The 26,849-nt window shown below is 38.6% G+C and overlaps 2 protein-coding genes across 5 annotated transcripts in view; both read left to right on the forward strand.

Moving 5' to 3' along the window:
* ARB2A (ARB2 cotranscriptional regulator A) overlaps positions 1–26,849 on the forward strand; it is a 388,747-nt gene that overhangs the window by 267,291 nt on the left and 94,607 nt on the right. The gene's annotated exons all lie outside the window — the stretch shown is intronic.
* On the forward strand, positions 14,934–15,953 carry POU5F2 (POU domain class 5, transcription factor 2; the record flags this gene model as incomplete). The annotated part of the gene is made up of 1 exon (XM_081054488.1): positions 14,934–15,953. The coding sequence occupies one exon, from the start codon at positions 14,934–14,936 to the stop codon at positions 15,951–15,953; it is 1,020 nt and encodes a 339-aa protein (XP_080910614.1).

A 26,849-nucleotide genomic window follows, 5' to 3' on the forward strand; every position in this document is an offset into this window, starting at 1 on the left:
CACTTTAAAAAGTAATGTGCTACTGTATAATTCTCATTAATCATTTTAGAATTTAAAGCTATCATTTATTTTAAAACTATTATTGGTTATTTTGATCTTCTAGGATTGAAAAGGCATTTCTAGAAATATCCTCTCTTCCATTTCCCTGTCAAATTCTATTTTTAAACCACAAAAAACTTAGTTATTCATGTTTTCCTATGTTCTTGGTGACATTGATAAGGGTCACAAAATACTATCCAGAAACCAGAGTCACAGAAAGATAGAAAATATAGTGAAGAAATCAAAAGGAAAACTGTTGAAAGAAAAATGTTCAGTAGGACATAGAAATCTGGAAACAAAGTAGAGACATTGGGGTAGCAGTAAAGATGAAATTAAAAATGATCTTGTATAATGTGCTACTCCCCAAAAACAATGAAAAAGGTTTTGACTGTGTATAAGGAGGCATTCCCCCAGGGTGAAAGGAAAGCAAAATATAAATGTTTGAAAACAGACAAGGTTACAGAGCATTGATGTGTTCTGACTTCTTACAAGCCTGGGCACAGCTTGCTTTGGCTGGCACATGACTGACAGGCTGCTCTTTGCCAGGCTGGTTCTAACCAGGCTAGGTTTGGGTAAGTGCTGCCGCTAAGGCTCCTTACTTTCAGCCCCGTCCAGGTGTGCTCCTCACGTGCCTGCCTCTCTGGGTGTGTGCATTCAGCCTGCATGCATTCATTCAGTAAGTATTTACAGTGGACCCGAATTTGCTCCAGGGGCAGAGACATAGCAGGGAGTTACAACAGATAAGGTCCCACAAGGAGCTTACATTCTGGTAGGGGAGACAGACAATAAACAAGATAAATAAGGAAAGTAGTATATAGTGTGTTAGTGGTGTTTGGTAGCAGAAATATAGAGCAGGAAGAGAGGACCTGAAGTATGTGGAGAGGAGGATTTGAATTTTTAGAGAGGTAGCCAGGGAAGATCTCACTGAGAAGATGATGTTTCTAGGACATTCTCTCTAGTCCTGATCTCCTGCCCCTCTCACTGATAAAAACAACTGTATTTGCCTATGTGACTTGAAAGATCTGATGTTAGATATGTCCTTTTCCTGGATGTCAGGGTATCTCTCAGCCCTGGTATCTGTGCCCCTGTTCCGGCCCAGCAGTCTCTTGTTCTGGGTCCTTGGAAACCTTACCAACTCCACAGATCCACTTTGCCAATTCTCTAAGGTTTATAACCATACAGCATAGTTACAGCAAGTTATTAAGATCATTCCTATCCCACTCTTCCTTAAGCAACACATACAGAAAAGTATATCTGTTTGACACTCTGGGGTTCACAAACAAGGTTGCTTATGTCCAGAGGTGAACGGACGGAGCTCCTCCTGACTGACCTGAGGGTGAGGGGATCAGTGTTGACGTACCTGTGACCACTTCGCACTGGGCACACAGGTACCACAGCTTCGTTTTTCACCTACCGTTAAGGAAATAACCTGAATCCTAGTTATTCAGCGACGAGGTCTGCATGTCTGATGCCTGTCAAAGTATTTCCTCCCAGAACTCGTATCCATTTCATTTTTCCTCACCCTTGTCATGGCTTGAGATGGCTTTTCTCTATTATTTCAGCTTACCTGGAACACTTGATGTAAATCTGGGCACCTCAAAATTAGAACAATAATAGCATAAATGTTAAAAAAGAAGAAAAAGCAGAAAAAAGAATCATAGGAGTTAAAAATTAAACTTGAAAAGTTAACCATATTTAGATGAGCCTGTCTTGGTTCTGGATGTAGAAGAAGTGGGTCATTGACAGCATGTATGTAACTGCCAAACCCATTTCCCCACAGAACAGAAAGTGGAAAATGAGCACCTTCTAGGTGAATTTGAATTATAGAAAACCTGCTAATGCAATCCTAATTTTTCTTTGCCTAAGTAGTGCAGATTGGCTGTTTACACTGACGGAACTTATTTGCTAAATATTCACTTCACTTTATTGCTGAAAATATGTCTTGAGGAAATGACACTAAGGAGTTATATCTCTTCTTTGTTGGTGAATAACCACTTCCTTCTAAAGATAGCAATGAAAAATCAGCAGTAATTGCTTCTAGGATGTGGTGTAATTCAGAATGTGTAGACGAGTTGAGTTACTTAGTATGTTTTTAGGCACAGCTCAGATTAATTAGGTAATTAAAAATCTGTACTTTGCCATGTACACAGACCCTAAAATCTAAGGCGTGTTAACATATATGATACTGGACCATTTTTTGACTACATCAACTCCTCAAGGATTGTCGCATTCCTCTTTTCATTCAAAAAGGATATTCTAATCCTTTAAGTATGATGTTTGTAGTAACTAAATAGTACTTCTCAGGCACTTTTGGTTCATTTCCTGTAGAATTGGCCTTGTAGCTGTTACCCATCAGTTGGTTTCCCTATTTATTGTTCCATGCTACCTTTTAATTATTAGTTAATTTAAGGGATAAGTATTGTAAAAGTTGACTGCCAGAAATTCTTGTGTTTTTAGTGAGTCATTTATTATAATTATCTAGAATCAGGAACTCTGGGGAAATAACTGATTAAAGAATCATTTAAAATAACCTGTCTAAATATATATTTATGTAGATCACCAGTGTTTGCCCTGATTATATATACTTAATCAGGTCCAGTGTTAGCCTGTGATTTTGAGTCAGTTTTCCAATAATCACAGTGAATATAAGTAGTCTCACTCCAGAAATCTCATTTAAAAAAAAAAAATTAAAAATAACCACCATGTTTTTTACAGCTTTCTGAACCAATTTGTGAAATTCCTTCGAAGCATTTGGCAGTAAAGGTGGCAATCTCCTTTTACTGAGCTAACTCTTCCCTTTAAAGATAAAAAATTGTAAGACTAATTATTTTTGGAATGCTTTTGGATAAATAACAATCATATGAATTTATGTTTATACTTGAAAATTATACGTCATGAGTTAATTTGGAAGAGCTATTACTTTTACAGCCCCATAGTAGTATCTCATGGCTCTTAAGCTGTGTCCCTAATTGTTGGAAAAGTAAGTCCAGGACCACTGGTTCCTAAGGCAGAAACTTTTATCCTTTTTACCATAACTATTGGTCTCCCTTCCCATGGCTGTCTGTGCTTCATCTGTCCTCTATTTCTTCTTCCCTCTGTCAGGATCACGGCTCTTGTTGGCTCTTTCTGTGCCTGTATCTTGCCCTCTGACTCTCTCATCTAATTAAGTAGCTATGTGTGACTCTTTCTTACAGCTTTTGTCTTCTGTGTCTCCCTGGCTTCAGCCTCCCCACCTGAAGACTATTTGTCCTGCAGCTTGTAGAATCACATCTCCAGCCCACAATCTCTGCCTGCTACTGCCTGGCCTGTGTGGTTTGCCTGGGTCTACTGACCTTCACTTCTCTTTGACTGTGTGATATGTGTCTCCCTCAAGCCACAAGGTCTCTTCTCTTGCCCGTACATTCACTTGTCTACTCCCATCTACACCCTGCCTGCCTGCTTTGTCTGGCTTGTGACAGACATCAAGTCACCAGAGATAAATCTGTCTTTTGGCAAAAATACCCCAAAACATACCTCTTCAGAAAAGTTACATTGCTTTCTAGAAGGGATTCAAAACATGTGAAATAAATAAAAAACGATTCACATCTATTGAAGTGAAAATTCAAAATGAACATTAGACACCATAGATAAGCCAAATATTTTCTATTTATAAAATCCCAAGATGTTCTAAGGTGATTATGAGCACTTTAAAAGCAGGGCTATATATATTTTTTTCATCTTATTTCTTAAAATATGGTCTTACTTTAAAGGAAAATTATTCTATTTAATGATAAATTTTGAGAGAGAGTTTGATCAGTGACTTCCGTTTTTAGTTATCTAAATTGATTTTACTGACGTATGATGTCCAAATATTTGAGAATTGGTACTAGTATTTCTGTACGTATTGTCTGTCAGTATCCATTTCAACCACACATATCTCACCCCAAGTATTCAATATGTTATATGAATAAATAAAGAAATCACATACCAGCTAGTTTACAAATATTTTGAATAATCTCAGGCACAATCCCTCACAAGATTCAGTTGTATTATGTAATTTTATAATTTCTAAAATATTGTAGAATTTACTTGTTGACAATTTGGGCAAAGAAACATAAACACCATTTTAAGCTTTATGTAGCAATGATCTCTATAAATGAGACTTTTATAAGACATCCTAAATTAAAATTTTCTAATAACCTTCTAAAATCAGTATTGGCTTAGAGATTCTTTTATTTTTAGCTAATGTTTAAGATGCTTTTTAAAAAGCCGTATTAAGTATGTCAGATATTCACTTCTATTTTCTTTTAATAAATTGCTTTTAGAGAAATATAGAGTCTTCTTTCCATCTTAAATTTATGTAGCAAAGTAGCCACAACTTCACTGCTTATTTCCCCCAAGGGAACATGATTAAATTTAAAATAAGACGTTGTTAATTTAATACCACAAATACAAGTGATTAAATATATCAATATGTTTGAAAGCTATTTGTAGAACTAGATGATGTGCAGTTTGAATTTTATAGTGAAAAGTATAATCTTCCATAACCATTATCATTTAGATTTTTGCAGCACTTCTCTTATGAAGGAATAATGTCTCAGAATTATTATTATTATTTTTATTTTATTTTATTTTATTTTTACATCCCTCACACCGTGAACCCCCCTCCCCCCATCCACCACCACCCCGACCTCACACCGAGCCATCACATTATACACATAAAATTATAGTTGGCATTCATTAATGTCCAGCCTCTGGTGTACAATGCCATGACCAGGCATCCACAGCATCCCTGAGGTGGTCTCCCAAACAGGACACATGTCCATCGGACACCCAACAAAATCCCCAAACACTATTGAATAAGTTCCCCAAAGTAATTCTCAAAAAACCCTGAGGCCATCCTGTGGTCACCAGCCACCCCCCAATCCCTTCACCCTTCCCCCCATCCCCAACCCCCTCCCTCCCGCCCATCTAACAACTCTCGGTTTTTTGTGTCCCCAAAACTGTTTCTGATTAGTTCATACACATATTCTTTTCTTTAGATTCCGCATATAAGTGAGATCATATGGTACTTGTCTTTCTCTTTCTGACTTATTTCACTTAACATAATGTTCTCTAGATCCATCCATGTTGTTGCAAATGATAAGATTTCTTTTTTCTTTATGGCTGCGTAATACTCCATTGTATAAATGTACCACAGCTTCTTAATCCAGTCATCAACCGATGGGCATTTCGGTTGTTTCCATATCTTGGCTATTGTATAAAGTGCTGCAATAAACATAGGAGTGCATACAGATTTTTGAATTGGAGTTTTGGATTTCTCCGGGTAGATGCCTAGGAGTGGAATTACTGGATCATAGGATAGTTCTATCTCAGAATTATTTCTATTTGCTTGTCTTTGGAAACAATATCAAGCATATAAAATTGACAGGCTGCAAAGCTTAATTTTAGAAAATCCAAATTTAATTACTTTTACCAATTAATTAAATGAGTTTGTTTCACCTAAAATTAGAGCCTAATTCCATGTCTTATCCCAAACTTAAGTTATCCTTAGTTCTCTTGAGGCAAGAAGCTAACTGTAAATATTTATTCCTTAAGTCCAAAGATTTATTGAACAATCAGTATGTACTAGGCATTAGTCTAGAGTCTAAGCATCTAAAGATTGCTAGACATGACTTTTGCCCCTCAAGGAGCTCATGGACTCCTAGAAAACATTCTTCTGTTTATTGCAAAGGTTCTCTTTGTTCCTAATCAGAGGGTGATCGTTGAAATAAGTAGGGTGAGTAGGAAGCATAAGGACTTGTAAACTCCTTCAGGACCCAAGAATAACTCTTAGTTCAGTAATACCCTCGTTTATTAAATGGCACCCCACTGCTGTCTAAGATTTAGTGCATCTCTGACAGTATCCACATTCCTTCCATACCATGAGGAGTCCTTGACTTTTTACTCTACATATATGTTCCACATGAATATGTTGCTTTTCATTTCAGTCTCTTTAATGGTACCAAGTCAGCATTTACAAAGAAGGCCTTTGGATTTGTCATGACGGTGGGAAATTTGTATTCTCCCACATACGTAGAGAATTAGTTCTATACGATGGCCAGATGAAGATCCACAATCACACTGTCTATAAAATGCAGATAATACTAGAACCATCTCACTGGGCTATGGCCAGAATTAAGTGAAATAATCCATATAGGACTGTTCAAACAGTACATGGCATATAGTAGTTAGCATTCAATAAATACAAGTGGTCCTGGTCTTGCATGGTTCCAGTATAGACAAAGTTTAGTTACCATAGTTTAGTTAAATAACTCCAGTTCCCCAAAAACAAGGTTTAAATTTCAGTGACTGCAATAAATTAACTGTGAATAATGACATTACGTACAAATTCCTATGTAAATAACATGCGCATTATGATCAGTGGCAGTCATACCACTTTTTTTCAAAATCTGTCATGTCACTGACTTCTCACTGCATATCTGATACTCAGTTCACGCACGGATAGCACTATCTTCAATTTTACAAAAATGGATGATCAGAGGGAGAGTTGGCCAACAAGGATGAAAGTACAACAAAGAAAAGAAATGCTGGATGTGAAATTGGCAAGTGTCTGTGACGAAAAAGATGAAGATGTCCCAGAGGAAGTGACATTAGCAAAAACAAAACAAAAACAAAAGCACTTCACATCAGATGAACTCAGTTATTTCATGACATTGAAAGTGCAAAGGATAAAATGTTGAAAGCTGATTCAAACTTATGAGTATAACAAATTGCCAAGCTATAGAAAAGATTGGCTTCAACCATGTCATTAGTAATACGACAAGAAGGCAATCGCTGTTCAAACTACTGTTACTAAGTTTTTTACAAAGAAATAAATCATCTTAATTCTCAGTGCTTCTAATATTTTAAATTTCAGTGTGCTATTTTGTTTCTTCGTTCATTTTATTCTTTAGATTCCAAATACAAGTGAGAGCACCCGGTATTTGTAACAGACTCATAGATACAGAGAACAAACTAATGGTTGCCAGATGAGAAGGTGGTTGGGGGTCTGGGTGAAAAAGGTGAAGGCATTAAAAAGTACAAACTGGTAGTTACAAAATGGTCATGGGGATGTAAAATACAGCATAGAAAATATAGTCAATAATGTTATAGTAACTATGTGTAATGTAAGGTGGCTACTAGACTAATTTAAGGGATCACTTTGTAAATTATTAATATATAAATGTCTAACCACTATGCTGAAACTAGCATAAAATAATATTGAATTTAAATATAATTGAAAAATTAAAAAATTGTAGTGTGCTTAATACAATTAGTTTTATTACTCTTTTTTATTTTCCTATCCATTTTTCACTGACGGTAACAGGATTTTTAATGTTTTAAGAGCAACAACAAAAATTTAAGGTCACAGAACAACCATAGTTTTTCCCATTGATGATTATTTTCACTTTGCAGGGTTTCAGCTTGGATGGTCATTTTTATAGCCCCACAGTATCGAAACAAATGCACGGTAGTCATCTTATCCAACCTGTCAAGTACTGTATTTAGTATTAGAGAAATTGTTTGTTGCTTTTCGATATTTGAGAAAAACTTTGTCATTTCTCTCGTGTTTCTATCTTTATGTTTTCTGCATTATCTAAGTACTGATTCTAGTCATGTCATGTCATAGGGTTACTCTAGGGGCCTCCCAGAGTACAGTAACTCCTCAATTTTTCTATTCTTCAGTATACTACCTTATTTCTTCATTCTCCTAAATCTACTTAAATTCCACACTGACTCTTTTCCTTTCATTCTTCTTACTGCTATGCTCTATTCTTCCCTATTGTCCCTAAACACCTATCAGTTTTTTCATACATTGTCTTCCTTTCAAAATGACACCTGCCCTAGAATATATCCTTATGAGAAACTTCTTTAAATTCATTGGTTTCTTTCTTACATTTCATCTACACTTCTGTCAATCATAAAAGACAGATATCTTTCTTGAATTTAAATTATTACAAGAAAGTCTATGTAAGCAAAAGTCAAATTCTAGCTGGAAACTGACCAAGTTAACACTCGCCAATAATGCCATGATAAGCAATGAAATAAAAATTAAAAATAAATTGCACTTTCACTGTATACTCTTTTGTACTTCTTGAACCATGTGAATATATAGTTGAATATTTTTCAAAATAGTGAGTAAAATTAACGTTAAATAAATAATACCTGAAATCTTGCTCTCAGTTTTCTGTTCACAACTGGTTTGATATGACTGCTTCCTAGAATTCTGAGGCTCTCAGAAGATGAAACCTTCATCTGTCTAATGTTATCTGCACACACATAGAATGAATAGCAGGCTAGTAGGAGCTACAGTGCACTCTAGACAAATAGATGTGGATTTAGGTGTGAGTCTTGCTCAAAAGAGAGGCTGATAGCCTGCTTGGATCTCTTTAAGACCTTCAGAATCATAGTGAGGTGAATTTGAAAGAGGATTCAGTTTTATAAGTTGACTTATTACCTCACATTGTCGAAAGCCAAAGGCTTTGTCAGGTTTAAGATGTTAAAAGGAGTTTTTTTAATCCACATGTTTAGATAAAGTTACTGTATTGGAACTTATCTTTTTAAGTCGGTACTGCCTCTTGAATTTTCCATGGTCATTACTGCATTTCATGTTACTTAATATGTGTTCATTTTCCAAAAAAAGATACGAGTGTGTGTTTGGCTTGCTTCAGTTCAGAGTTTTTTAAAGAGATTCCAGGCAAATTCACAGAGGCCCCAAACTTATGATGGTAATGACACCAAAATCAATTAATTTGGAATCTCCCTAACAAAAAAATAATTCTCATAGCACCTGAGAATTATCTCCTGTAAACAGAAATTCTATTCTATTTCTCATTTACTTCTCTGAGCCCATGCTATATCCTGAATTACTGGTTTCATTTGTCGTAAACTGTCAGTTCTGTTAAGTGTATTTTACTGTGCGGTATAATGGAAATTTGTTTATTAAACAAGTTGTGTATTTCCTGCTCTACAGTGTGAGAGTACAAATTTGGATGTACAATATGGTGACTGCACCCTAACTGGAATAATCAGTACAAGAACATCCTTTAAGCTTTTCTTCTGTAACAAGGGCACACTCAGCTAAAAAGTTTGTCTAAATCCTGCTTGCATAACAAGAACATTTTAAACTTGATCTGTGACTGCCTATGAATCTACCTAACTCATCACCATAGGGCATTTCAACTCGGCCCTGCTCGGCTCAACTGCTCTTCCTACCTTATCCAGATATTTCAATTTCGTTAAGGCTTCTGTAGGGTCCTGTAGGGTTTTTATACTTAATATTATTTTATAGCACAGGGAGTCCATTGCTCATGAATACCGCAGATCTACAAAATAAAATGGAAGGACTTTTCTCTGTATACTCTTTGTAGTCTCTATGTGGTTGTGTTATATTTGTGTCATGAGTTTTTATTTCAAAGCAGCAATTCTATCACAGTAGCGTCATTTTTTAAAAGAACAACAAAAACAAATAACAAAAAAAGTCCTCATAATCTTAATCTGAAATTAAGAAAATCAAAGAAATTCTACATTGACAACAGTACTACTTTCTAGTTTTTCTCTACATATTTTAAAAGAGTAGCAGCATCTCGTATTACTGGTATTCACAAATAGCAGTCCTTTCACCCTTATTCTTGTCCTCTGTTATCACCTATGCAGAAAAGAGCTATTGTTATCTGTCTTGAGAATTTATCTCACAGAGTAATAAATGGTTCTATTTAGTGACTGTACTGGTTTGATTAACTCTGTTGCTATGTTATTGCAACTTTAATGTTCCTATTGTGTGTAGTTTACCTTCAGGTATCAATTTTTCTTAAATGCATAACTTATCTTTGATGTCTCACTTTGTCTTATACAGTTTTCTACTTAAAAATCCACACAAAGGATTGACAGTTTAATTACTTCAGTGTATTTTGAGGCAATTTTAGTGAACGGAATGCTCGTAATGTGTGGTGTTACCGCTCTTACTAGGGGATGGGACACATATTTCCTTACTGTACTTAGCGAGCACCATTGGACTGAATTCCTGACTTTGCTTCTTACACACAGAAAGGGACCTCCCACTGATGGGTTCTGAATCTTGTCTCCCACCTTGCTTTTTGCTTTGCTCCTTGACTAATATGGTTCTTAGGGATCTACAGCTGTCCTTCTGGTGACAATGCCATCACACCTCCATACCTGGGACCCCTACAGGTGGGGCAAACTATATAAACTTAGCACCATCTAGTCTGCTGTACTCTCTCTGACCTTAACACCATTCTTAGAAATTCTGGTCTGCTCTGTTGAGTTAATCACATTCAAAAAGTCAGGCTTTGTGTGTGTGTGTGTGTGTGTGTGTGTGTTGCTTGGAGATTCTACTAGAGAAATGAAATTTATCAGATATTCTTAAACAAAGCCCAGTCCCCTGTCTGGGGCATGAGCAGCTCTGGGAGAGATGCATTTGGAGAAATGAGGAAACAGGATCACCTTCCCAGCCAATGAGATAATTGCGTAACATAGTGAAGTAAGCCAAGTCAGAGTGCCCTCACATCCAGGTGTTCTATGCACTTACTATACTAAGAGCACTTAGGATATCTTGGGCATCAGCACATTGTTTGGCACATACTCGTAAATAATCTGTATCTATAGTGTCCATCTGGGAGGTTCCATATGTCCTAGGTATAGAAAGCTAAGACGGGAAACGCCAGCTAACTATGTAGGGCAGCCCACGTATCTCAGTGGGAAGGCAGTAAATCCAGATGGGAGGGAGATTGCTGTGGTCCTGTGTGTATGGGCAAAGCTTTCCAGAAAGATGAGACTTGAACCAAGCCCTACAAGGATGTTTATTATTAACTTTGCTTCCACTGTTCCCTGCTTCTTCACCATTAATGGATCTCGGCAATTGGTTTTGCCATTTTAGAATAGTGAATGCTTAAGGAGAGCCTAACACTACGAATCCTGATACTTTGTGCGTTTCTACTTAAACATTAACTTCTCACAATTCCAAAGACCCTAATAATAGAAAACTGTTAACTTCTCTTTGTCCAAGCGGGGCCTTCCTGCTCTCCTGACAGTTTCTTTTTTCCCCATTTAGATTATAAACACAGGGGGCCTCTGACCATGTGTTTCTTATCCTTACTTTGTAATTCCCTATGGATAAGACTGGACTGCTTCTTACATTGTAATCTAATCACTTACTAAGAGGTCTCTGTATTTGTTGAAGGTGATGGATTAGCCTTTCAAGCGCCCCAGCCCCAATACGACTGGCTGTCTTGGGTATCCTCATCACCTGCCTCCCTCTGAACTCTTTCTGTTCCAACCAAATATGCTCCTGCCTTTTTTCCCTGATCACCCCATTTCCATAGCCCATTAAATATACTTTTAAGGAGATGTCAAGACTTGGAAGATGTCAAGAACGTGGGCTTTTATTTGTGACATCATATATGCATAAACCCAGAGATAGGCCCCTTGGCAGATGAGACCTGACCGAGTATAGAGAAAACCTTAATTGAGGTCACCGAAGTTAATTTTTAAACCCTTCAAGTTAATATAGACTTACTTTTTAAATTAGTAAATGTTTTTAGCTACTATGTTTTAACTCAGTTAATATAATAAGCTTTCCTCAAATTCATGTGAACTTACTTTTTTCCAATTCGCTAAAAACATTTCTGTTTAACTATTGGTTTTAACCAACTGATGAACCTTTTCTCTCTGGTTCTCTTTTGCAAATGGGTTAGTTTCAATACGTGGGCCTTAATTTATATCATTGCTCTCTTTTATTCTTTTTTATGATCTACCTTTATTCCATTCATACTGGTTGCTTTGTCTGTTCGAAAAACTAGCATGTAGGTATACCGGGAAAGAATAGATGTCAGCAAAATTATTAAGTTAAATTTTGCCTATTGTAAACTATTTTTCATAGACTGTCATCTTGAAATCTAACTCAAAGCAAATATGGAAGTCTTTTCACCTTTAATGCAGAGATTCATTTATTTAACATTAAACAAATATTGGCCTCCGCCTCTGTGCCAGATACAGTTCTAGGTCCTGAGGATTAGCAGTGAAGCTGACAGACAAGGATCTTGCTCTACACCATCTTTGCAGATGGAAGCCAATTTCCCAATCCTTTTTCCCTCTACCATCGCTTTAAGGCCATATCTACAACCTAGTGACCTGTAGTATAGTATAGTTGAATTTAGTCTCTTGGTGCTACTACCCCCATCCAGTACTGGATGTTTAAGGGCTTTATTCTACTATAGGAGAGAAAGTTTGGAGAGAGAGGATGGAGGGTCAAATTTCTCATTGTTAAACTGGAACTAAATGTGCTTTACTCTCAGAATTGTAAAGGTGAGAATTCATTCACTCGTTCAGCAAACGTTTATTGAACAATGTATCAGTCAGGTTTCTATTATGTTCCAGGCTTTATAACACCTAAATGCCTGCCCTTAAGTACCTCACACTGTAGTTGGAAAGATAGAGACATAAAATGAATAATTGCTGATAAACGTTATACTAAAACATATATCAAGTACAAGGGGAGTACCACAAAAGCAGTAACTAAATCTGCCTGGGGGAAGACTTTACCATAAGATGACCTCTAAACTCTGTCTTAAAGGGGACTGGAAACACGTCATGCTTCATTTACTCAGGAAATGCTCACTAAGCCCCGTCTGGGAGCCAAACACAGATGTAGGCACTGCAGACACAGCAGTGAACCCGCCAAAGTCACTGCTCTCTTGGCAGCAAAGAAACATACAATAAACGTATAGACAAAAAAATGATGGTAAGTGGTAGTACTGCCAGTGCCAGAAAATAAAGGTTAACAAAGGGAACAGAGAGCGATAAGAGGTGCTGTTTTAGATAGGGTGGTCAGGGAAGGCCTCTCTCATGACGTGACATTTGAGCAGAATCCTGAATGACATGAGAGAATGAGACCAAGAAGCAGGGGGAAACCATTTTAGACAGAGGGAAGAGCATGAGTAAAGGCATGAACATCCCAAAAAGCATGGCATCTTTAGAGCAAAGTGAGATACTCTCACTGAGCATGGGTGGGGTATGGTGGGGCACAGGGAGTTGGGTGTGCGGTGGATGAGACGGAGAGAGAATTGGAGCACAGAGAGGTGCCAAATGGTGAAAAGCCATGTGTGCTCCATACTCAGGAGTTTCTATGTCCACATTGTCGATTGGGGGAAGAGGGGCTAGATTTGGGGGGGGGGGAATAAATAAGAAGAAAATGACATGGTTACATTTTTGGTTAGGTTTCGTTTGGTTTTTGGAACATTACCTCTAGCAGCAGTATGAATGGTAAACTTGAAAGGAGAAGCAGAAGAAGCCAGTTTTAAGGTTATTATGATAGCGCAAGTGAGAAGTGATGTGGTCTAAATTAGAACAGTAAGATGAAGCTAGAGAGGAGATGGTACAGTTCAGATATCTGAGGGGAGCCACTGTGGACTATCTGATGCCTTATGGAGTATGAGAAAGGTTGAGAACAGATCCTAGATTTAAGGTTAGGTGACTGAGTGGGTGGTGATGCCCTCAGCCAGCTCAGGGAGCCCTGGAGGAAAGGAAGGTGTACGAGTGCAGACAAGGAATGTGATTTAGGGAAGTGCGAAATACAACACTGGGAATTAGAACAGAAGTACAGATTTGGCTGTTAACAGCATTTCATGAAAATTAAAAAAAGGAGTAGGAGCAAGATGAGTAGTCCATATTGTCACATACTACAGAGAAGTTTAATAGGAGGAGGATTTTTAAAAGGCAATCAGCTTTGACGGTTGGTAGGTCACCAATGACTTCAAGAAGACCACCTTCAGAAGACGTGGGTGGGGCAGAACCACATCATGACTGAGTAGTAGAGTGAAGGGGTAGCCCCTGGGATTGTCCAGCCGCGATCACAGTCTTCTTCTGTTTCCCAAAACTCCTGCTTGGAAGCTTTGAACCCGACATCAGATCTTCTCTCCCCCTCCCTCCTTAGATTTCTCCACCCAGGACCTAGGGCTGGATACCTGAGTTGGGGACATGATGAGGGGAAGAATATTCTAAGATCCTTGGATCTCTAATGGGAGAGGAGGCAGGAATAGGGGAGATTGATGCTGGTGAGTCAGGTATTACAGGGAGAATCCTCTGTGGGGAACAGCAGGTCAGTCCAGTCCAGAAACCTGCCTCCAGTGGGAGAAAGATGAAACACATAGGTCTCTATTATATGTGGAAACTCTGGACCAGGAAACTCAAGTAGGATGAGTAGCAAAGGATTTGAAGGGCTGGTGGGGGATATGTGGAATTAGTCAAGACACTTGGTCCCAGTGAGAGAGTGGAATCTGTCAAAGTGTGGGGGTGGTGAGTAGAATCTGACAGCAAACTGATGTTAAGTAGAAATTCAGGGAGGAATGCTTAGGTTTCTTAGGGAACAGAGACTGAAGATTTGCAAGGGAGAGACTGTTGGCAGTACCTGTGACCACAAAGATAGCAGTGACCGTTACTGAATTGAGGGGTAGTCCCAGCAATACCTGGCATGTAGATGTTTAACATTTGTGAAACCAAAAGTGGTCCTTCAGATTGTGTGGAGGAAAGGGATTAGATACCAGAGTTCTAAAGAGCTGTAAATGAAATACCTTAGGTTCCCTTCAGGAATAGGATAGAGGCAGTGACTAAGGGACAGTTTGTAGGTGCAAAACTCCTACAGACCTGAAAGCAAAGTTCAGGATAGGGGACGTTCTCCCTTAACCCTGGGGTCTACCAGATTCCCCACCACAGCACATGCCCTTGACCTGTTTGGCCTGCAGTGCCACCTCCGCCCACTGGATGGCGGGGCTCGAGGGCGAGGCTGGTGGCTGTTCTGAAGTCTCGAGAGCCATCAGTTCCTACCAGACTCCCTGCCGTGGGTACGTTTTTACCCCATGGCCGGACTCAGGCCCTCAAACTTGTACCCGCTGCCGGTTAGTGGTGGGAGCGGGTCCTTAGCGCCAGTGCCGGTGCAGGCTGACTCTCCGATCTGGCTGAGCGCTCGGGCTGCCACCGGCAGCCTGATAGTGCGGCCTGGGGTCCAGCCGGGGGTCTGCCCGGGCCCTGAGATGTGGGGGGTGCCCTTGGGGCCCCCGCCCTACGAATTCCTGAGCGGGATGGTACCCTGCGGGCCCCGGATGGGAGCTGGCAAGGCTGGGGCCTGGTTCCAGAGCCCCTCGGAGAGCGCCTTCCACTGGCCCTACATTATCCTGCGCTGCACCCCAAAGTCCCCGCCGCCGGAGGACGTCTCGGCCATGGAGAGAGAGACGGAGCAGCTGGCCAAGGAGCTCAGACAGAGGAGGATGAGCCTTGGATACTCGCAGGCCGACGTGGGGTTCGCTGTGGGTGCCCTTTCTGGGAAGGTACTTAGCCAGACGACCATCTGCCGCTTTGAGGCCCAGCAGCTCAGTCTCGCCAACATGTGGAAGCTGCGACCACTGCTGAAAATGTGGCTAGAGGAAGTGGACACCAAGAACCTTCTGGGCTTGTGCAGAATGGAGATGATCCTGCAACAGGCTCGGAAGCGGAGACGGGCAAGCAGGGAGAGACGCATTGGAAACAGCCTGGAGAAACTCTTCCTGCAGTGCCCGAAGCCCACACCCCAGCAAATCAGCTTCATCGCTGGGCAGCTCCAGCTGCAGAAGGACTTGGTCCAAGTTTGGTTCTATAACCGGAGCAAGATGGGCAGTCTTCCAGCCAATGATTTCTTCCCACCTGAGGAGGTGGGGGTTGCCAGGCCTCCTTTCCCAGGGGAACCAATGTGCTTTCCGCTAGCATCCGGGCTCCGTTTTAGTCCCCCCAACTATGGGGGACCCTACTTTACACCCTTGTACTCCGCAGCCCCTTTCCCAGAGGGAGGAACCCTCCTCTCCGCCCCCTCCACCACTGTGGGCCTCCCCAGGCTTTCCAACTGAGGCCGGCCAAGCTGGGGGAAAGAGTCCCAGGGGTTCATTTCAGGGCTGTTAGCATTAAAGTCTCCACTTATTGTCTAAAGAAGTTAAGAATATGTAGGGAATGGGTGGGAGTTATGTAGGAAAAATGTAGGGAGGGAAGTTGAAGTTGATTGCTACTTTGTGTTTTTCCTTTTGTTTTCACCTAACATTGATTGGTTTTAAAGTACAATACAATACATAGATGGTTTCGGATTCTTTGTTTCTCTTTTTTTATTAATTGAAATTCATTTTGTCTCTTATTCCTTGGGGTTATCAGTAAACATAAGGTTTAATTTTTTTCTTATAAACACGACATTGAGTGAAAAAGTGAGTCACAGAAGCCTTTCACTATACTAGGTACATTCATCAAAAACAAGCAAAACTTGGTGTAAACACAAACACAATGTCCAAGATAATAGTTACCTCCAGGGGAAGATTTGAGGATGGAATAGGAAGAATACACAGAGCCTACCCAAAGCTCTTGCTGAAACACAGGTTTCTCGCTCTCCCCTTCTGGAAAGATGCATTTATTTTTTTCTAAATCACCTTTTCATTTAGAGTGCCCCAGCTTAAGTGAGGGTCTCAGTTCAGCTTTCCACCTTATGCAGCCCTGCCCCAGTCATTGGGCTGATCTCCTGTCCTGCCACAAGCATTGCGTTTCAAACCCCTTTGTTGCTGAGATTGGCAAACTGCACAGCGGTAGAGCAGCCCAAGCTCCAGCCTACTTCTCTGGCTTTTAGCTCCATTTGGTTTATTCCCTGAGAATTTCCCTTACTTTCTTTTGAGCTTCAGATATGCATTCTGGAGGGTATTTGTGATAGTTGATTTCAACATTTCCTAGTGGCTTTTACAATGGTACATCTTAAGTCGATTTTCCAATCTCTTCTATGAAGTTGCTCTTTTCCAGTTTTCTGCTTCTACATTGGTCAGTTTTGGTCATCATATACTAAGCAAAGATCATTGAGTCCTCTGCTGCTATACACCTACATGTAATATTTATTGTTTTATAATTCTGTCACTATATGTTGTGTCTGAGTTTATGTGTTCTTCTTGCTTGCTTATCATGTTCATTTTTTCTTTCTCTACTTTTTTTTCTTTAATCACTCTTACAAAGAATTTATCTATAGCTATTATTTTCAAAGAACAAGCTTTTCAATTTTTGTCCTATTTACCACTGTTTTACTTTTCTTAATTAATTTAGATTTTATTTTTATTGATTGCTTTTTTTTAGTTTCTTCTGGTTTCTTTCAATGCGTGTTTTTTCTTCTTGTCAGTGTCTGAAGGTAGAGCACTTATGATGATACACATAAGTTAGTGAAAATGGAGCCAAACTTTAATTGCATGGCCTTAGATTTAATAAGTGACTAATCACTTACTCTTAGACTATCCCACTAAAAGTCACACAGCACCAACCCCATTCTTTTCTTTTCCTAGACAGCCTTTCTGGGAATCCCCGAAAGAAAGATGTTTCTGCAGAGGGTCAGGCAGTGTTTAATGCCAGGATGAACGATTGTGATTGTGCTATGAACAATCAACTCCTAACAGCTGTAAGGAGGCTCTGACCCAGGCTTCTCCCTAAATTCTGCAGCCCCTGCAGATTTGGAGAAATGGTAATGGGCTCTCAATCTCGGGGAACAGCTCCCAGGCTTTGCCTCAACACCTGCATAGCTGTGTCCTTCACACAGCTGGTGCACCGCTGCTCAAGCGAGGACTGATGTGTGTCACGAATCAGCCTTCACATAATTTAAAATGAGATTTTTCCATCACTGGTACTCCTGACTTGCCTGTAAAAAGAGAAAAGGCTAGACTTTGGGGGAAACCTTGATATTTAAAGGATTTCAGATTTTCCAAAGATTTAAGTTGATAGGTATAAACCTTAATAAAATCCCTTAAAACTGGGAAGGAACCACCCTTAAAGTTAGGACAAAACTGAGTATGGTGTCAGTGGTTAACAGAGTCCAATATACAGAGATCAAGTAACATGAGAAATAAAGTAAGATGTATCATGTCACTTCCAGCAGTGTCGCCGGTACCTTTGGTGAGAACAGCTTTATTGGGGTAGTTAATAGAGGTATTAACAGTCTAAAGCACTCATATTTGCCACATTGCCCCTTACCTCAGTGAAAAACATAAATTCCAACCACTTGTCTGTAGGATCCTCACCATCATTCTGAAAATGTTTATCAAATATTTCCTTTATCTTCTCTCTCTTTTAGATAGGACAGGTATTCTTAACCTGAAGACACTGAACTCCTTTAGAGTATAAGTAGAATAGTATGTACAATTAAAGATGTGGAGGATAGCCTTCATCACATTTTCGAAGGGGACCATGACTCTCTGTAGATCTGCAATTTCAGAATTCAATAAACATGTTCTCTTTGGCCACCTTAGTTTCAAGAGTTTCCCTTTGGCATGGTACCTGCCTGGTAGGTCATTCCTAGTGTTCTTGGAATCTACAATTTCTGGATATCTCAAGCTCAGTATAATGTAAAGGCTCTGAATCACTTCTTATATACATCTTTCAAATTCAAACCAAATACTGTATTAATGAATGCCTTTCTTGTTCTTGTACTTGGGACTTTAATTAGATTCCTCTCATAAAGAACAATTCTCCTTTTCCTGGGAGTTTTCCTGTCTATTGTCTAAGAAGACTTGAGGTGAGAGAATATCCTCCCTTATTCCAAAACACTGTCTTGCTCATAAATTAGCATCTGTTTTCTATAATTTCATATTTTTTTAAATGTATGTACTGTACATCTTTGTTTATTATACTAAAACTGTGTCATGGGGATTTATTTTTCAGAATATCCACTTTTGTTTTTGGCTTTCATCTAGAAATAATCCTGCTTACTAAACACTACGTATTGGTTTCCTTGGCAGAATCTATTCATGATGAATTTTTTTTTTTTAGAGTGCAAAATTGTATCATCTATGTAGAACAGTGTTTTTAAGGTGAAAACAACAATGCCATCCCAATAAAATCCTAGAGGAATGTGGAAGTGTTACTTGACAAAGTGATTCTAAACCGAAAGAGTACAACTTAGAGAAATAAAGAAATTTTGAAGATAAAGAGTTAGAGTAGCCTTGTCCTATCAGATGGTATGAAACTACAATAATTTAAATAATGTTGGTGGTGGTAGTGATGGACAAAATAACAGGAACAAGTATTTGGCTATTCCATTCATGGGAATGTGAATTGATTCAACATTCATGAATGGCTATTAGGTAATTCATATGGGAAGTTTTCAAAATGTGTTTCTTTGTTGCCCATTATTTCAATTGTAAGACTTTCTATAAGAAAATAATTGTGTGTCAAAAACTTAGTGATAAAGGTGGTCATCACAGCATTTTTATTTTAACAACAAAAAGTTAGAAATGACCTAAAGGAAGAATACCATACATAGTAAAACTTGTATTATAGAACAGTAGTTTTTGACAAAGTTCAGAATAGATTGTTGAATGAGGCAAAATATTTTATTAACCTTTATGATATCATTTTTTTAAGAAAAAAGTATATGATACACACAAAGTGTGATCAAAAAATACAGTAAATGTTTAAATTTTAAAAATGTATTACAGTAAAAGACAAATTGTCATTCATCCACCTCAAAACACTCCCCCTCACTTCAAACACACTTATCCTATCATTCTTGCCACTTTCCGAAGCAGTTCTGAGTCCTCTTTCCTGAGTGTCTTTAGTTGTGCTGTTGTTGCTGCCTTGATGTTCTGAATCGATTCAAAACGATTACCTCATTTTGACTTTGGGGAAGAGCCAGAAGTTGCATGGTGACAGATCCAGTTAATAAGGTAGATGAGGACACACCGTAATGTTTTTATTTGATGGAATTTGCCATACTAGAAGCTATGTGTGACACGGAGCATTGTCAAGATGGAGGATGATTTACAGCACACTTTAAAACACACCTGCTCTCAACCGTAGCTCATACCTAAATGACTGCACCGAACAAGTTGAAACTTGTCACACACTGTTACTAAGGTTCAATGCGCCATTTCCCATATTAAAGATCCCTGCCTTTCCATTGGATTTCACTCAGCAGCAGCATTCACTGTAGCTTTTGAGCACACCTAAAAATAAAATATATATAGTGATTTTTTTCAAAAAACTTGCGTTATGTATTATCCAAAAAAACTGCAAGAAGTATTTCTAAAAGAAGGCTCTAGGAAATCTAGGGTTCCTAAAAATAGAGTTTTCTTCTTGTCTTTTTTGTCTCTAAAATGGTAATTTCTCATTGTAAAGCACTATTTCAGAATAATAAATCTGGCCTTTTCATTTTTAGTCAGAATTTGTAGTTTCTGTAAAAGAAAGGCAATTATCTAAATAAGGGAATAGTGGGACGTATCAGTTAGAAAGACACTGCTAAAAATTAGGGTGTTTTTTTTAACAAGATGCCCATTAATGTTAAAGAGCTGTAGTATAGCTCAGTGAGTGAAGACACCTGCCATATGTCTGTTTTCCTGTACAACATGGTAATTTACAATTACAATTAGTGTGTTTATATACCTCAGTGTGTTAACCCATACTTAGAATATAATATAAGCCCAAATCATTTTCACATTTCTGAATGTTTACTTTTCAAATTTAAAAGGCATTTGAAAATACCAAAGTCTTGATTTTATCACAATAGAATCCTTCCTACTTGTCATATGTGAAGAAACCAAATAAATAAAACTGAGATCTGCGGATGTCTAGGTCTGAAGGCAGCGTCATTTTCTGTGATTGCAGCCCCAGCCACGTGAAAGATAAACTGTCATGAAGTGACTCTACCCCAATACCTAGTAAAACCCTTGAAAAAGGTATTTGCTTTTTTGTGGTTACACCAGTGACGAGAAACATTACAAGAAGCTCTGGGAGAGACAGTGTGGTTTACCCAAGGAGCTACCTCCTGAACACAATTAAGCCCATAGGTTTGTTGGGCTGCTGCTCTGCCGCCTCCCTGTTTAGCTAGGAGCTCTGCTGTGCATTCTGCTAAAGGCAAAATTCGCTACTTTGGCATTGAACTTAGACTGCTTAGGTTTTCTTCCCTTAGCATCCAACAAAATGACGAAGTACAAACCAGCTTCACTTATTATTCCTGTTGACTATTCTGCTGACTGCATGCCAAAGACTATGGTTGGAAAAGGAAAAATTGAGGCCTTCCTGAGAATTTACTACATTTTAAATTCAATATTCCCTTCTAAAATTGTACAGCCTGTTATGTCATTTCTTCTTCTCCAAAGGAGTAACTGAATTATTTAATAATTAGTCCTCCTTTTCCTTCCAGCATATATGGTATAGACCTTCTTTTGGAACTCAGTGCAGTGGCCTGGGCAATGTATTAGATGCATTAAGTTGCTTTATTATCTTGGAATGGATGATCTTGCTCCTAGAACAGCTGTAAAACTTTAAGTACTGTGTTTCCCTGAAAATAAGACCTAGCCAGGTCATCAGCTCTAATGCATCTTTTGGAGCAAAAATTAATATAGTAAAATAAGACCAGGTATATTATATTATATTATATTATATTATATTATATTATATTATATTATACCTGGTCTTATAGTAAAATAAGACCAGATCTTATATTATCTTATACCTTATATAAGATAATATAATATAAGACCTGACCTTATAGTAAAATAATACTGGGTCTTACATTAATTTTTGCTCCAAAGGACTCATTAGAGCTGATTGTCCGGCTAGGTCTTATTTTCAGGGAAACACGGTATTATTTATTGCTTATTGGGCAAATCTTTGTATATCTTCTTTAATGAAAGATAATTTGTTTCACTATACCACTTACTAGTTGCTAGGCCTGCCGTCACAAAGTACTACAGCTTGGGTGGCTTAAAGAACAGGGGCTTATTTTCTCAAGGTGCTGGATGGAGCCTAGAAGTCTGAGACCAAGGTGTCAGTGCAGTTGGTTCTTCTGAGGGCTCTGAGGGAAGGATCAGTTCCAGGCATGTAGATGGCCACCTTCTCCCTGTGTCTTCACGTTGTCTCCCTTGTATACAAATGAGGATATCAGTCATTGGATTAGGTCTACGCAGTGACCTCATTTTAACTTAATTATCTCTATAAAAGTCCTATCTCCAAATAAGGTCGTTGTCTGGGGTACTGTAGGTTAGGACTTCAAAGTGAATTTTTGTGGGGGAAACAATTTAGCTTATAATGAAACCAGAGGCCAAACGAGTCCGGGGCTCATGCTGCCTGTGCCATGCAGCCAATAGACCGACACAGGAGTTGGGACATAGAATAAAAGTTTATTATCAGGGCATTGGTGGTCTGAGAAGGCAGCAGGTTAACACATCCAAAAACTGCCTTCACATTCTCAGGCCAGCATGGGATATTTAAGGGAAAATCTGGGCATTCCTCCAGAGGCCACGTGATGTTCCAGAGTTCTGCATGGAGTCTTCCCTCAGGCGATGTGGCTCTCTAAGGTGCTCACCACTCCAGGAACAGTGATGACTGTAACCTGGAAAAATGCTAGGCCATAGAGATTGTGATCAGTACGCAAGCATAAGTCTCAGGGTAATTATCTACAGCAGGGAACTGGGACAGGATATTCCAAACTCCGGACCTGGGACGGGACATTCCAAGCTCAAACCGCAGGGAGCGGTTGATCAGTTGTTAAGTTCTGGGGCAGGGAGAGACGAGGCCAGGGACATTGTAAGACCTCTTATGTGGGGGTTCCTTCAGGGTCCTGGTTCAACAACATCAGCCTAATTAAAATTTAAACTAGATTCAAAAATTATTTGTTAGTGTATTCATTCAGCAAATATTAACGGAGTACTATGTAAGCAGATAGTGTCCTGGGTGCTAAGGTGCCATGGTGACCCAAAATAGCCTCATCCCGATCTCAAGGAGCTTAAAGGACGGTGAAACATCCATTAAGCGGATAAACGTGTGATTACAACTTGCAGTAAACACTGTGGGCTTCAGGTATTAGGGGTCTTCATTTAGATTTATATATATAGCCCTCTTGTTATGTAAGTACTGTCTCTGATGACATCAATTGTTAACAGATATTCTAAAGCAGAGGAACCTGCAGAGGAATTATAGTCCTATAGCCAAGGCATAGTTTGGGAGACAGGCATTTCTGGGTTCAAATCCTGGCCCAATAACCTATTGTCTCTGTTACTTTGAATGACTGACTTCTTTCACCCTCAGTTTCTCATCAGTAAAATATGTCTAGCGATCCACAGGGTGAGAGAGTTAATGAAAGGATTAAATTAGGTCATATAGAGAAACCTTTAGGACTTCCCTTTTATACAGCAGGCACTCAGTAATTTTTCTCTCCATTGTGTTTCCACTGTACCATGTCTGTGCTTTATTTATAACTCATAAATCACTTTTTTGCATCCCTAGGAACTTTCACATGATAGGTGCTCAACGATTGATAACCAAAAGTGAGTGAATGAAAGCACAGAAAAAGTTGAATCAGTAGTCTCAGTTCCTAGAAAACTTGATATCTGCTGACGGGAAATGACTTTTAGAATTACAACAATTGGAAGACAATTAAAAAGTCCATTTCCTTAGCTGTCAAATGACAACTAGATAATGGAACCATATGATCTAGTTTTTATTTTAGAGGATTTAGACAAAGACTCTTTGAAAGCCCATCTAGCATTATATAATAGAAAGGAATGATCTCTGAAGTTGTTTCTAGCCTATAATAATTGTATGAGTCCCCATGAATAAGAACAAAGCAATGCACCACAGCTTGAATGTGGAGGATATAAGGATACAGAATATGGGAATGGAGGATACGGAATAGAGTGATACTGGCCCTCATACTGTGACTCCCATTTAACCTTTCCTTCCTAGTCTGCTGTAATCTCAATTGTTTCTCCCAAATGCAAATCCAGTCCTGCCTTTGTTTACACTATTTCTTCATTGAATGTCCACACACTTTTGGACTTTTCTGTCCAAAGGCTACTGTATTAGTTTGCTAGGGCCGCCATAACATAGTACCACAGATTGTGTGGCTTAAAGAACAGAAATGTATCGTTTCACAGTTCTGGAGACTCAACGTCTAAGATCAGGTGTGGACAGTGCTGGTTCTATCTGCTGAGGCTGTGAGGGCGGGATCTGCTCCAGACTTCTCTTCTTGGTTTCTAGGTGACCATTTTCTCTCAGTTGTCTCTTTATATTGTCTTCCTTCTATGCGTGTCTCTGTCCAAATTTCCCCCCCCTTTTAGAAGGATACCAATCGTATCACATTAGGGCCCACCCTTCTGACCTCATTTTAGCTTGACTACCTGTGTCAAGACCCTATTGATAAATAAGGTCACATTCGGAGGTATGGGGGTTAGGACTTCAACATACAAATTTTCGGGACAGAGAGAGACAAATTCAACTCATAACGCCTACCACGCCTGATATAGAGAAAACATAGATGTGAGTTGGGAGGTAGGGGAAGTGTAGGAAGGCAGAGAGACTTATTTTTTCCTACAAAGAAGTTAAATATATGTAAAGGAGGTAATGTGATGGAAGGGAAAGAACTTTAGCCATAGAGTCAAACAGCCCCAGACCTGCATCCTGTTTCTGTCACTCACGTAGACAACATCACCACTCCAGCGTATCCCCTCAGGAAATTTTCAAGAAAAATAACGTTTCTTCCCTTCCAACCAATAACTTTATGGGCTCAAAAATTACAGTGGCTACTTATTTCTATCTCATTTAGGAGCAAAACAGTTGAATTTTCAGTAAATTGGGAGGCATTATCTTAGGAAGAAAATTTGGGATATTTTGATAAAGATATGATTCTTATTTTCTCCAGAAAAAATTGATATGTAAACCTATGGACAAAGCCCTGTCACTTTTTGCTAAGCATTGTCAGCCACTAATTTCAAGTTAATGTAACAAGACAGTCAAGTGACTTGCCTTTAATTTATTGTGATTGTATTATACTATTTATGAAAAGCAGAGCTAAAACAGTTGATAGCAAATGTTTAGACACTGATTGGTTTCATAGTTTTAGGAATATTGCTAAACCTAAGTAGACACCAAGTACATTTTCTCAGTATATGAAATATAAATCACTCTTTCTGTAATAATAAGTCATTAAATGCATGCAAGTATTATAAATGATTACTTCATTCCACACATAATTTTATGGCATCCGTCTCCTTGCTAAATATGTATTACCTCTAAAAAGATTTACACTAAAAAGAAGAGGTGGGAAGACTTACCGTACAAGGATTTATTGTGTTCTTTTCTCCCCTGAAACGGCAGTCACAACAACACCACAGGCAGAAAAGAATGTTTTGCTGCTTCTGTGTCAACATCATTAAAATAGTTCATCTAAAGCCATAAATTTTTGTCTTCTGGGCCAAGAAATTTTAAGTAAAATATAACAAAAATGTTATGCTTTTAAATGAGAAGTGAAAGAATCTTAATCCTTTTTATTTGAGTTTCTAGAAATGACATACTCCATAAAAAATTATATCATTTTTATTTTTAAACTGAGTTTCTTGCATTAGTCAGTAAACAATTTATTTGGTGAACATTCTCTGTGCACATATATACACCATGTGAACATTTAGGAAACAGAAGGTGCTTGAATTTGTGAGATTTAAATATTTTCTCACAGTTGTTCCAGTGATACTGCAGTTGAAATAAAACTACATATAAATAAAAGATCACTTTTAGTAAAAAGCAAGTATAGATTTTCTATCATTGTTTTAATGAGGACAGTAACGATTTCACTTATTCAGTGGAACATCTTATAAATCTTTAGCATGTTTACCTCCATAGGCTTTCTTTGACTCACCCATAAAACTTCACCTGTCCTAATCACAAATATGCATATACATTTAATTACATTATCTGACTACACATATTTTTATACTGCTAATATTCTTGCAAATATTATTACATTTTGAAAGTATAAATAAAGCAGTGGTTTGGTTTCTCACTTGTTCTTCAAAAACATGCACATATATACTAATATTCATATTTCATATTTTAAATACATTGTGCAAAATATGACCTATGTGGATCAAAGGTGATACTCCAGAACATGGCAAGAAAAGGATAATGCCCAGCATTGCAGCTTTTGACCATCTCCCAGACATCCTTGCTGTGGCCTTAAACCAACTCCTCACTTACCTCCAGGTTCCACAGTCTCACGTTCTCATACGCAGTAGCATTATACCGCTATACTTCCTCAGTGATTGAATATCTGCTAAGCACTCGTGGCGAGGCACTGAAGATTCAGAATTAGATGAGCAACACAGGTGAGATAGAGGAAAGAAGTCAGAAAACCAAGGGTCACGTCACCAAGTGGTCAGTGTTAGAGGATTAGGCAAAGAACAATACCGAGAAAGGGGAGCGTAACTCAGTGAGGGAATCTGGGGACATTCTTAAGAGCAGGGACAACTTGAACTAAGACTTGAAGGACAACTAGGAGTTGTTAAGTGGAGGGGTATGAGAAGAGAGGGAGGGAAGACAAAAAGTCAAGAATGGAAGAAAAGTTAATTGACTGAAAATCTAGGCTGTGATTAGTTACTGCAATTGCGAGTTCAGTGTAACAGTTAACATCCTGACAACCATTGCTAAAAAGTTTCTTAGTTCTCAGTACATGAACCTAATTACATGAATCTTCCAGAATGCATTGGGAGAAATATTTTCTTAACATTACATTTAAAGGTAATATATAATTCTTAAGGAGACATTATACAACACAATAGATAATTTATTTAATTGTAGTACATTTGGTGATGCTGTTGTCATTTAAGGCACAAAATGATTCTTCATGTGGCCCGTTCTTCTATTGACTTATGACAAATGGCCTAAGTCCTAATACTAAGATCTAAGGTTGTGAAGGCCTTTTTTCTGGGAACTAAAATAATTTAGTACTGGCCAACAGCTTCCTG

The sequence above is a fragment of the Rhinolophus hipposideros genome, assembly GCF_964194185.1.
Source record: "Rhinolophus hipposideros genome assembly, chromosome: 7".
In the NCBI taxonomy this organism is placed as follows: Eukaryota; Metazoa; Chordata; class Mammalia; order Chiroptera; family Rhinolophidae; genus Rhinolophus; species Rhinolophus hipposideros.